The sequence below is a fragment of the Gracilinanus agilis genome, chromosome 3 (assembly GCF_016433145.1).
Source record: "Gracilinanus agilis isolate LMUSP501 chromosome 3, AgileGrace, whole genome shotgun sequence".
Lineage (NCBI taxonomy): Eukaryota > Metazoa > Chordata > Mammalia > Didelphimorphia > Didelphidae > Gracilinanus > Gracilinanus agilis.
In genome coordinates this window covers 318,992,315-319,005,517 of record NC_058132.1, presented here as the reverse complement: position 1 = coordinate 319,005,517, position 13,203 = coordinate 318,992,315, and the positions used below count along the sequence as shown (strand labels likewise).

The 13,203-nt window shown below is 37.6% G+C and overlaps 1 protein-coding gene across 1 annotated transcript in view; it reads right to left on the bottom strand.

The window, feature by feature from the left end:
- The window catches only part of MYO7B (myosin VIIB), a 155,604-nt gene that overhangs the window by 128,952 nt on the left and 13,449 nt on the right, over positions 1-13,203 (bottom strand). The window contains exons 2-4 of the mRNA XM_044669144.1: positions 6,510-6,556; positions 3,520-3,636; positions 1,437-1,589 (exon numbers count right to left, since the gene is read on the bottom strand). Of these exons, the coding sequence (XP_044525079.1) occupies positions 1,437-1,589; positions 3,520-3,636; positions 6,510-6,527 (288 nt within the window). The 5' untranslated portion in view covers positions 6,528-6,556. The remainder of the gene's footprint in view (positions 1-1,436; positions 1,590-3,519; positions 3,637-6,509; positions 6,557-13,203) is intronic.

Sequence of the window (13,203 nt, the reverse complement as noted above, 5' to 3'; positions counted from 1 at the left end):
GAAAGAAAGAAAGAAAGAAAGAAAGAAAGAAAGAAAGAAAGAAAGAAAGAAAGGAAGGAAGGAAGGAAGGAAGGAAGGAAGGAAGGAAGGAAGGAAGATAGAAAAGTGGGGAGGAAGCATTACTGCTCTACCATTTCTTTTGTTCTCAGGAGTGCTAACCGAACTCCCCACCATAATAGTAAGGACTTCTAGAAAGGGCAGAGCTTTGAGAAGTTACTATTATTCCAATATATGTTGTACTGAGGTTATTATTGGCAATGAAAGTCTGTGGTATACCATCAGGAACCAGCCCAGCTCCCATGTGACAGATGTACTATCTAGAGTTGATATTATTCTTCACAAGGAAAACTGAGGAATCGGTGGTTTGTTTTAGAGGTTCCTAAGTTCTCTGTTTTATGTCCCATTTCCTTACCTAGCTTACCTTATCTCTTACCCACAACCATAGATACAACAAAGCTCCTGATGATGTCCTCTCCTTTCTCTTTCTAATTCAAACCTATTTCTCAAAGCCTTCATTTGTACTAAGGCACCAATGATTGATAATAGATTAGAATATGGTCTTCCCATTTATTTGTAGCTAGGAAGGAACAAAACTTTAAACTAAAGGAATGAAGCTAGATAGTAGGCTTTCAGGCATCAGGTTGCAGATCAGGAAGATCTGAAGGACTCATCAAGCCTTCTCAAACTTCTGAAAGTAATTTGAGTCCATATAAAGTCACAACTTTAGAATGACATACATTAGACAGCAGCAAAGAGTAGCTGTCAGAAAGGGTTCACCTTAATGGGAGAACAAAAAAAATTTTTTTCTTATTTAGTAAACTGGTCACTGGACACATCTCAGGGAAAAGACCTTATCCATGTCCAAAGGTATGATCAAGGAAAGCCCACCCCAATAAATGATGGCATCTGACACCCTGAAGCAACAATAGAGGTCTTTTCTCCAAAAGGAGCTCTAGAAGTAGCACTCATGGAATAAGTGCCCATTTCATTTAGGGCACTCTGCAATTTTCAGAAAAAAGAGAGAGAATGCAGGAATTAGGAGACATAATCTCCTCTGCTAGTGGAATCCCAGAACTCAGCTCCAGTATGATTTTTGGATCCACTATCCTCTTGATTGGGGACCATCATTCATGGCAGAGTTAATGCCATCCTTAGGACTTCATCATTTTTCCTGCTGCTTTTATTGCCAAAACCCAAGTTCTATCTGGCCTTATCATTGGCCATTAATGGAATCCCCCCTTGTATTATCTCTCCCAATTAGAGTGTAAGACAGCAGGGACTGTCAGTTTTTTATTTGTATCCTCAGCACTTAGTACAATGCTTATCACATTGTAAGCACCTAATCAATTCATTCCCATTCCATTCCAAGTCTCCTGGAATTCCAAGGGCTGACCTTGTACTACTACTTGTGCACAGGTCAGTTCTTTGAAACTCACATAGATTTTGTGCTCCTTGTAGCGGATGAGAAGGTTGTGCACCAGACCAGCTTCATTCAGGTCTCCCAGAAGGATCATGTCTTCCACCCCTTGAACTGAACTGGGATGCATGGGTTGGAGGGATTTGAAGTTCTGAGCTTCAATCCAGCGTTCCTGCAAAAAAGTGATGCAATAGGAGTTTAGAATTTCCTTAATAACATTCCTTCCAACCATGAAAATCATACTATCTTCCCACTATTTTCCCAGGAGAAGGATTGGATTTATCCTGACCAAGCCACACTTATTTGCTCACTTCTCTCTGTGGCTAAAGGCAAATGGGAATTAGCAGGGTCAATGTGGGACTGAGATTAGGGTTAGTCTGTCTTTAGGCAGCAGACATAATGTTTTTTTCATAAATATATCTTGGCCTGTGCAAGAATTATACCTGTGACTATCAGATTATTAACTACTGTTGCTCTGACCTTTTGAAAACCAATCATAGGCTAGAATCACCTTCCTAAGATTATATAAAAGAACTCTTAAACATTTGATCCAGGAACAATCCAACTCTGCAATGGGCCCAGATTTCATGCTTAGAGTTAGGGAGGTTAGACTTAAGGAGGAAGTGGGTAGTGATGCAGAGATGACAGCATACATTTAGGGCTGATTGCATTATCCTTTTCTCCCTCCCTGCAGATTGCCACAAAGCCTGTTTCTGATGGAGCTCAGCCTCATCCACTGCTAAAGGGACCAGGATGAACAAAATTGACACTCTCCAGGTAATAGCAGTGTATTTAAGCCTTGGCTGGTACCTATGGATCATGACCCTGGCATGTGTCATCAAACATGAATATGAAATTTCTGGCCATGGTTAGTAGCTGTCCTTTTGCTTCACTTCCTCCTCTCCCATCACCATCTCCTTTGACTTTATAATTTCTCCTTTACCCTCTTACTCTCTATTTTTTCTTCCATCATACCATCCTTTATGCTTTTGCTTCTGTTCCCCTCACATCTGCTTCTTCCTCATATTCTCTTTTCCCACTTCACTTCTTCCTTACAGTCTCTTCTTTCAGCAACTCACTTTTTAATTTCCCTTTGTCTTCTTGTTCTCTCTTCTGTTTCCCCAAAACCATCCTTTGACTTCTCACTTCTGTCATTCTTTCCCCCAATTTACCATCTCCCCTCACTTTTTACCACCTTCGCACCAAAATTTACCTTGTCATTTCTCTCTCCCTCGTCCTATTTACCCCCATATTTTCCCTTTCCACATCCTCTTCTTCCTCTCATATTCTTTTACCCCCTAATATTCTTTTTCACTTTCTCTTTTTCCTCTTAAATTTTCTTCCTTCCTCAGGATTTTCTTTTTCTTCACTTACATCATTTTACTCCATGCACTTTCTTTTCTCCCAACCATACCTTTCTTTTCTCCCTCATGTTCTCCTCTCCCCTCATATCTTCCTCTCATAAGTCCTTCCCCTGACATTTTCTTACCACTCTTCATCCCCTTGAATTTCTAAGGTTACATCAAGCTAAAATATTCTTCAAATACATTATATAAAAGTAGTATTTGTTTTTAATTGTTGCTTATTCATATCTGAAGTTTTGTGACCCCATAGATCATGGCACACCAGTACTGTCTGTGGAGTTTTCTTGGCAAAGACTCCAGAGTGGTTTGCTATTTTCTTTTCCAGTGGATTTACCTAGGGTCACATATCTCATAAGAGTGTCTAAGGTCAGATTTGAAGTCAGTTCTTCCTGACTCTAGATCTAGTGCTCTATCCACTGAGTCACCTAGCTGTCCCATTAGTTTTCAATTAACATCCATTTATTCTGGCTTAAATAGTAAGCTAAAAATATATATTTATTATATATACTCAAGATTTCATCATTATAATTTTTCCTAGCATTTATTTTTGTCTTTATGACCTTCATTTCTGATATTTGCAGCCAATATATTTGAAGAGTAGCCTTTTCATAATAGAAGACCTCTGTCTTTATCTTAGAGAAGGTCTTTGCCTTAGAAGAAAACTCTACAGGGTATGGTGAGAATCCCTATTTCAGGAAAGGTTCCTATTTGCAATGATCAATGAAAGGAGACACTTACCTTTCCCTCATCATCTTCTATCAATATTTTATTAGGGTAGGTGTTATCCTTCACAACTGCACCAATGGGGACATCGTTTTCTTTGTTGAGGGACAAACTCACCCACACATGATCACCCTAGAAAAGAAAAGTAACAATTTAGCAAGATTAACAAGCATGAATCCTACCCATCCTTCAGGGCCTAACTGAAATTTCACCTGTTTCATGAAACTTTTAATGGGCCACACTCCATTGCCCAGTGGTATCTCTCTCCTTTGAACTCCCATAGCACTTATTTGACTTATTTGTGTTATTTAATATATGCTAACTTTAATTGCCAATTATCTTGTGATCCATTTGTGTTCTGTTTTCCCAATTATATTGTAAGCTATTTGATGACAGGGACTCTCTCTCATGACTCTTTAAAGGACCTTCAACACCTATGAATTTAATTCACTTTAAAATTCAGCAAGCATAGGGGCAGCTAGGTGACTCAGTGGATTGAGAATCAAGCCTGGGAAGGAGAGGTCCTCGTTTAAATCTGGCCTCAGACACTTCCTAGCTTTGTGACCCTGGGCAAATCACTTAACCCTAATTGCCAAGCCCTTATCACTCTTCTGCCTTGGATCTGACACTTGGTATGAATTCTAAGATAGAAGTTAAGGTTTATTTTTTGAAAATTCAACAAGCATTTCTATAGCTTTTTCTCTATCATCCATTCACCCCGAGTCCAAATCCTATGCCTTATTTAACCTTCCTTTTATCTCTAACATAAAGGAAGAAACAGAAAACTTAGTTAAACATAGTAAATGTATCATCAAGAATTGGTGGGAATAGCATATATACACATAACTATGATACAAAACTGTGACGTGCACATGGTAGATTTTCACTAAATATTTGTTGAATGAATGATTGAATGATTCTTGTAGTCTTGAACAAATAATATTAAGAGAACTAAAGCCCAACTGAAAAGAAAAATAAAATTGAATTTTTATAGAAAGTACCAAAGCTCAGAATGAGTTAAGGTTGACAATGAATGCTAGGCATAACAAAAAAAATTGTATTTTTAGCTAGGTTTAGGGCAAGCAGAAGTTCAAAGAAGAGATAAACAACTGCCTGGATAGAATGATTTTTCCCTCCATATCTCAGGTGATTATCTCTCTCACACACATCAGATTCCAGCCAAACCAGATAGCTAGCTGCTTGTTCATCTCAATATTCCTTCTCCTACCTCAATACACTTGAAAAAACAAGCCCCCCATTTATGATAAAGATGTAAGGAGGGCAAGGTTGACCCCTGGGTGCCAACACCGTAGTAGTCCTTTAGCTTACTAGCTTCATCCCTCTTGGTGTTACTTCTGAGGATCCTTCTCCATTCCTTGAACTTGATTTTCCCACAACTATTCCTCCCAACTTCCACTTCCTCCACCCCCTCTCTTCCCAATGGTTGGGGACACAAGAGTTGTGCTATGGGGCCTTAAGCTGACTCTTTGGAGTATAGATGATCTCCCTTCAGGAAGCTGTCTCCGTATTTGGAGGGAAACAGCTCTGTTCGACAAGTTGAGGGGAAAGGGTAAGTGACATAAAAGAGAAGGGGAGGGTAGCAACTTGGAATGGAAAGAATGGCCCAACCTGAAGTCAACTTGCAAGAATTCAGAGGAGAAAGTTATTCAGTCTAGGATTTCCTCAGATTGGAAGTACAGTCTGAACTTCCAAGTGTGAGGGAGGTAAGGGTGACTCTCATTCTTTATGTAGGAAAAAGGAAATGCCCAGCTGTAGCTGAGGGCTACCAGTTAATTATTATTTGTATTTTTGGCATTTGATCTTTCTGGAAGAGGTGCTCTTCCAGGTCTATAGGACTGGAGGGGTAGGCAAGGGGAGATGTGTTTAAGGAGGACTTCGAATGAAAAGTTCTGTGGCTTTTCCTCTCATGAGCAAAGCAATTTTTCTGCACATAGCTGAGAGAGCAGGATGGACTGTGAGGGTGGACAACTGGGAGCAGAAGGGGATATGAAGCAGAGGTGAATATTTGCCATACAGATACCAAGGACTAACCTTTATCATCTCGTTTTCTCTTGGGAAGTTTCACGGATAGGAATAAGCAACAATAATAAAGACAACAGCAACTGACATATCCTGCTTTATAATTTGCAAAAATTTACACCATTATCTTACTTGAGTCTCATAATAACTCTGAGAAGCAAATGTTCACTGGTATGTGGAAGAGAAGAGGACTACGAACTGACCACAATGATCTAGTTCAGATGATGTGATCTTTTGGCTTTACCCTCTAGAGCAGTGATTTCCAAAGTGGGTGCCACCGCCCCCTGGTGGGTGCTGCAGCAATCCAGGGAGGTGGTGATGGCCACAGGTGCATTTGCAAAAGGAGATCAGATCCCTATGGCTTATCCTGAAATATAGGCTGTAATTCAAAAGTTCTTAATTGCATTTCCTTCATCATATTTAGTGGGACGTGGATTCAGTTTGGTAACCAATTTATTAACAAAAAAAAAGAAACCAATTGCAAATAGTCAATCACAGTGATTTAAGATTACTGCTGACGAAAATAGAGCCAAGGATTACTAAATTGGTAGCAGCACACCAGGTTCATCCTTCTCATTAAGATGATTTCAAATGTTTTAACTTTTTTTTGTATTACATTGTATTCTGAGTTCAATAAATAGTTTCATAATTTCAAAGTTCAATGTTTCTAATTTACACCTTTCTTTACTATATTTTACGAAAAAGGTAGAAACATTAATACATATATCTTTCCTATTAATTGCCATTAAAATTTTAAAAATTTAATTTCCAGAGGGTGCTAAGTAATATTTTTTCTGGAAAGGGGGTAGTAGGCCAAGAAAGTTTGGGAACCACTGCTCTAGATTCTTCTTGCCTCTATTCTCTCCCAGATAAGGTTTTACTGTGTCTGTTGCTTTCCCTTAGTGCTTGGTTTTGTATAACTTACCTCCATTTTGCCCTAGAACTCAGAAAAATCAGCAGCTTACCTGTTGGAAAACTGCCATCTTGGGCCAACCATCCACATGTAACCTGTCTACAAAGAGAGAAGACACAGGTCATAAGGAGACCTTAAATAGTCAATTCAGTCCCAATCCAAAGGTTAAAAAAAAAGTCTGTCTCTAATAAACCTATTCAAGCAAGCATTTATGGAATGCTTATATTATAGGGATATTAAAGAAGTATAAAACCTGCACTTTGCCCTTAAGGAATTTATACTCTGGTTGAAGAAACAACTGTAACAAATATTGAGTAATGAGAAATAAGGTATGATTAAGTGCTGAAGTGCTGAACGGAATAGGACTTCCTAGGTTTTTGATTGGATGCCTTAGTAACCCATACATTACTGTTCTTTTGTCATTCTTTATTTTGATTGGGAAGCAAATGAGATTGAGTTTTTCCTTCTTTTAAATCTTTGATTTAAAGGATAATTCATTGGGTAGGAGAGGAGGAGGAGGAGACATATTGGAAAATGAATTTAATGAAGCACCAAAAACCATCAAAGCAAATTAAAATATATATTGAGGAAAGAAAGGGAAGCAAATCCTGGGACCTTACCAAAATTTCATTTAGATTGATCTGACACAAATAACTGTAATACAAAATGATATACTACAAATGCATGAGAGAGGTACAAACTGTTGTGTAAAGTCTAAATAGAAGAAAAATCATGTTAAAATGTTCCATTGTCTTGGAAGGGGATGTTACTTATTTGAAAGGTAACTACAACTTCCTATTTAATAAAAATTACTAAAAGAATGGAATTGATAAAATATGGTTTTAGACCAGTATTCACACCAAATACCACAATGTCTTCCAAATAGATACTTGACTTACACTTAAAATGATCATCATAAAAAAAAATTAAGGGAATTTAGATAGAGGTGGACACAAGCAGGACATAACTATACTTAGGGAGAGATTCCTAATCAAATATGATATAGAGGTGATAACAAAAGATAGAATAAATTATTTCGATTACATAAAACTTTAAAACTTTTTGCATAGACAAAAATAAAAAATCAGTGCCACAAGACCAGCTATGATATGATGTGAAAATATCAATTTGGAAAAAGTAAATTGTGACATGAAATATCTCTGATAAATTTTTAACATCCAAGATATATTTGGAACTAACAAATATGTAATATCATGAGCCATTCCCCAATGCATAAACGGTCAAAGGATTATGAATAAACAATAATTTTTTATCAAAGATATTTTATTTTTCTAATTTCATATAATAACAATTTTCAACATGCATTTTCTGAAATTATAAGATCCAAATTGTCTCCCTCCTCCTTTCTCTCCCCTCTCTTGGAGACAGTAAGCAATATTATTTGGGTTATACATGTATTATCCTGCAAAACATACTTCCATTTTGGCCATTGTTGTAAATATTATATAAAACCAAAACCCCCAAATCAAACTGTAAATAAACTAATATGAAAGATAGTATGCCTTGCTCTGTCAGCATCTGACTCCAATAGTTCTTTCTCTGCAAGTGGATAGCATTCTTTTTCATAAGTCCTTTAGGATTGTCCCAGATCATTGTATTACAAAAAGTAGCTAAGTCTTTTACAGTTAATCATTATACAATACTGCTGTTACTGTGTATAAATGAACAAAAAAATTATTTTAAAAAAGTATAAACTAGTAGCATCTATAAGATTGCTCTAGTCAGTAACAATAAGAGAAATGCAAATCAAAATAGCTCTAAGTTTTTACCTCACACCTAATGAATTTGAACAGATAATAAAACTCCAAAACAAAGTAGATGCCTTCCAGACTGATTGTGATATACAAATGAACTGGAATTCCACTACTCCATAAAAAAATTAAGTATGGAGAATTCAGAGGAACACCAGAAGACATGTGAACTTATTCGTGAAAAGAAACTAGATACACACACACACACACACACACACACACACACACACACAAATCATCAGACAGTTGATATGTTCATTTGTTCTGCTGGACAAATTTTTCCCTTTATTTTTTAATCTTTTTGACCAAGAATGGCTAGTTGGGAAAGGAGAAATAGAGAGACCAATGGATCATGCTATAGATGAGGAAACTAAGATCCATAGAAATTACCTGCTCAGGGTCACACAAGAAGCTTATAGAAAGCAGTTCTAGACTTCATATCTAGTACTCTAAGACTTGAAATTTCCCCAAGTACTGTGTGTACTTTCCTTGTGTGATTTCCCTAGAGTAATTTGTGTTAGTTAAAGAATGAATGATGACACAAGTTGTTTCTACTCACTCTCTATATAGGATTGGTAGTACAGGGACTCAGGTAGACTCAAAGAGGACTCACAAAATTATTGTATACTCTACTAATGATCTACAGCCAAATTCAATATTCTCTTTGGCTCTGTAGAGAGAATTAGATGGGGGCTCAGATGGAGAATCACTTGATAAATGGATGTGAAATATGGCTTTTTAGGTCTAGAAAAAGCCAAGAAATATTATCTATAGAGCACTATTCAACTTTTATCTCACCATAAAGGGAAGGAGAGAGTAAACCGAGACTTATTCTTCCAATCTAAGTCCTCAGTTTTTAAGAGTTTCTCCTAGGAGTTGCCACACAGCTGAGAACATCCCAACAGAGCTCATTAACTCAAGAAACTGTCCAATGAACAAGTTTAAAAAAAAAGAACTGAATAAGTTAAATAACCATTCATTCATAAGTTTCAAAGGGGATTCAAGGATATTTAGGGCATAACTCTCGCTGACATTCTCTGAAGAGATAGGGTACTTATAATTGCTGTCATTGTAATTGATATCATTATTGTCTGGCTTTAAAGGCTGCAGACTGATCAAATATTAGGCTCATAGATTTAGAGATGGAAGGTATCTTAGAGGGTATCCAATCCAACCTTTCATCTTAATGATAAGAAGGTAGAGGCTCAGAAAGTTTTCTTAACACTCTAAAGAAAACCAATATTCCCATAAGTTTTTGTTCTCAAAGCTGCACCAAGAAGGACTGTTTTGAGTGCTCCAGAGACATAGCATAGCACTATGAATGAAGAACAGATAGAACTGAGAGCCAGGCTATCCACAATTTGCCATGAAAAGAACCAGTCCCTTCTCATTCTTGACATGTTACAGTAGAATTTTAACAGAAGGGGAGAATAAACAGAGGTAGAGCTCTACAAAAAATAACATTGACTAGGAGGGATAGACATGCCAATGACCATGTCAATGCCAAAGACCTTAAGCAGACAGTTCCCTTTTTTATAGGGTTTTGGAGAGTATAGAACAAAGCACAGATCAGGGTAGATGACATCATGGGAGTAAGTACAAAATGATAGGTTTCCGAGGTGAGGCACAGGGAACAACATGATTGGTTTGAAATTTGGTAACTGGGGCCAGCACCAGTCTCACCCCTTTTCTCATGAGACTAAGAAGACCCCTATTGTTGGAGTTCAGGTGTGAGGGAGCAGCCCAGACTTTTGGATGGCAAACCAGAAACCCCTGAAAGATAGTCTGGTGTCTAAAGATATCAGGCCCACTCCTTTCACACATCATCCAAGTCCAGCACAATTATTAGCAGGAGAGCAGGATTTCTAAACTTAATCCATTTCAGATCAGCTGAATTCCGAACTAAGTTCAGAAACAAAGAACTGTAACTTAAGTAGTTACAAGGGAAAAATCAGTACAGGACAAAAATCAATTACTTGTAGATTGGATCAATAAGAAAATAACATAAGATCAGTTTTAATCTTCTCACACCAAAATAGCTTCCCCTTACGTGAATAGGCAGTTTTCAGATGAAGAAATCAAAAATATCAATAATCACATGAAAAAGTGTTCTAAATCCCTCCTGATTAGAGAACTGAAAATCAAAACAATGCTGAGGTACCACCTCACACCTAGCAAATTGGCCAATATGACAGTAAAGGAAAATAAAAAATGTTGGAGGGGATGTGGCAAAATTGGGACACTAATACACTGCTGGTGGAGTTGTGAATTGGTCCAACCATTCTGGAGGGCAATTTGGAATTATGCCCAAAGGGCTTTAAAAGAATGCCTGCCCTTTGATCCAGCAGTACCACTGCTGAGTTTATACCCCAAAGAGATAACAATGAACAATGTTAGTACAAAAATATTCATAGCCACTCTCTTTGTGGTAGCAAAAAATTGGAAAATGAGGGGGTGTCCACTGATTGGGGAATGAATGGCTGAATAAATTGTGGTATATGATGGTGATGCAATACTATTGAGCTGTAAAGAATGATGAACTGGAGAATTTCTATATGAACTGGAAGAAGCTCCAGGAATTGATGCAGAGTGAAATGAGCAGAACCAGGAGAACACTGTACACAGAAAGTGAAACACTGTGGAACAATCTAATGTAATCGACTTTGCTATTACAGACAATCTCAAGGGACCTATGAAAAAGAATGCTATCCACATCGAGAGAAAGAACTGTAGGAGTAAAAACACAGAAGAAAAACAAATGACTTGGGGGCAGCTGGGTAGCTCAGTGGATTGAGAGCCAGGCCTAGAGGCAGAAGGTCCTAGGTTCAAATCCGGCCTCAGACACTTCCCAGCTGTGTGACCCTGGGCAAGTCACTTAACCCCCATTGCCTAGCTCTTACCACTCTTCTGCCTTGGAGCCAATACACAGTATTGACTCCAAAATGGAAGGTAAGGGTTTAAAAAAAAAAAGAAAAACAAATGACTTATCATTTGTTTATATAGGTATATGATTTGGGGTTTGGGGTTTAAAAGATTGTTTTATTACAAAAATCAATAATACAGAAATAGGTGTAAGTGATAATATGTGTATAACTCAGTAAAAGGGCTTATTGCCTCTGGGAGGGGGGAGAGAAGAGGATAGGAAAAGAAAATGAATCATGGAAACATGTGAAAAAAATTTTTTTTAAAATATCCTTCCCTTTCTCCTCATTCCTGGCATTCCTTTCTTTTCTCCAACCCATCAGGTACCCGTCTTACAGCCAGTCAATTTTCAGTATTTTTCATAAGCTAATGGATGACAGCTTTGCATATTACAAATATATACCCCAAAATGGTCTTGAGAATTAGACAAAAGGATAGAACTAGGTGGCTAAGTAGAAAGAGAACCAGACCCAGAAACAGGAGATCCTGGGTTCAAATCTGGTCTCAGATACTTCCTAGCTTTGTGACTCTGGGCAAGTCACTTAACCCCATTTGCCCAAGCCATTCAGAATGAAAGGTTCTCACCCTATGGAGTTGTAACAAAAAAAAATCAAAACCAGGTAGAAACAGAATGAAGTATTTATTATCTTTGACATCCTGTCTGTTACTGAAGGTATCATAAAGATGCTTACAGTAAACTTCTCAAAGATGAGTTTACACCCAATACTTTCATTCAATAACATCTTATCTACCCACACAGTAATTCACTGAAAATTAAATGTAAAGAATAAAAGCAAGAGAGCAATGTGTCCCTTTTCTCTCTGAACTCCACCAAAGATAAAGTTGAGAAAAAATAATAATAATAGGGGCAAACTTCTGGTTTTATTTGCATAGGGGAGTGGTCGACCAAATACTGCCTGATAGCCAATGAGCTAAGAATGGTTTTTACAATTTAAAATATAGCTTTATTGTATTTTAAAATATAAAAATCATTTTTAGCCTGAGGCCAAACAAAAACAGGTAATGAGAAGGGCTTGGAGAATAGTTTACAGACACTTGTTATAGGAAACTAAGAAATTCCTTCCTCTAAAGCAGGTTAGCACATTATTTGCAACATAGAGTCTTAGAAAGTTGTGTACTGTTTTAGGAAGTTAAATGGCTTGTCCTGGTCTACACAGGCAGAATGTATCAAAGGCAAGATTTGAACCCAGGTCTTCTTAGTTCTGAGGTCAGTCTTTAAAAATTATGTCACACTGTCTCTGACATTAATAACTGATATTTATGTAATAATTTAAGATTTTCAAGGCACTTTCCATACATTATCTCATTTGAACCTCTTGCTTTCTTAGTGAGAATTTGTGAAGAGGACAAACTAGTGAAAGCCTTAAGGTAGGGGGAAGGAAAGCCACTTCAGATGCCTTAAATCTCCAACCAGCTGCCATGTTTCCATGATTATTTGACACTTCTGTTCCTGGTGTATGTCTTCTTTTCTGAATCTAAGGTGCTTAATCTAAGACTCTTTTCTTTATCTTAATCTGATTTTCTTAATTCCAGGTTGAAAACAGCTATGAGAACAGTGCAACCAAGAGAGTCATAAATGTCATCAAAGTTCCACCAACAACCAGTCCCAGAGCTAATGGCCACAATAGCTGTCTGGTAAGAAGATGGCACAATAACTCTTAGGAGTGACCCACTTGACCCAGGCAAGCAAGGAAGTGGCTTGTCTATCAGTTATGTCATACCTAGATGTGAGCTTGGTAGGACTTCATGAAGGGAGAAAAGAAAGGGCTCTGAGGGATAGGAAATAACCTGCTGGTCCTTCACCTATGGGGAGGGAGGGATGTTTTGTAGTAATTGTTTTAAGTTTGAGGCCACTGTGTAGTTAGAATGTTCTACTACCCCAGGACTAGAATTCCTTTAGTATTATCCAGCATCCTTTTCCTATCATCCACCTTGCATGCTTCCCTGTTTGTATATAGTTGTGTGTAACTCACTCTCTCTCTCTCTCTCTCTCTCTCTCTCTCTCTCTCTCTCTCTCTCTCTCTCTCTCTC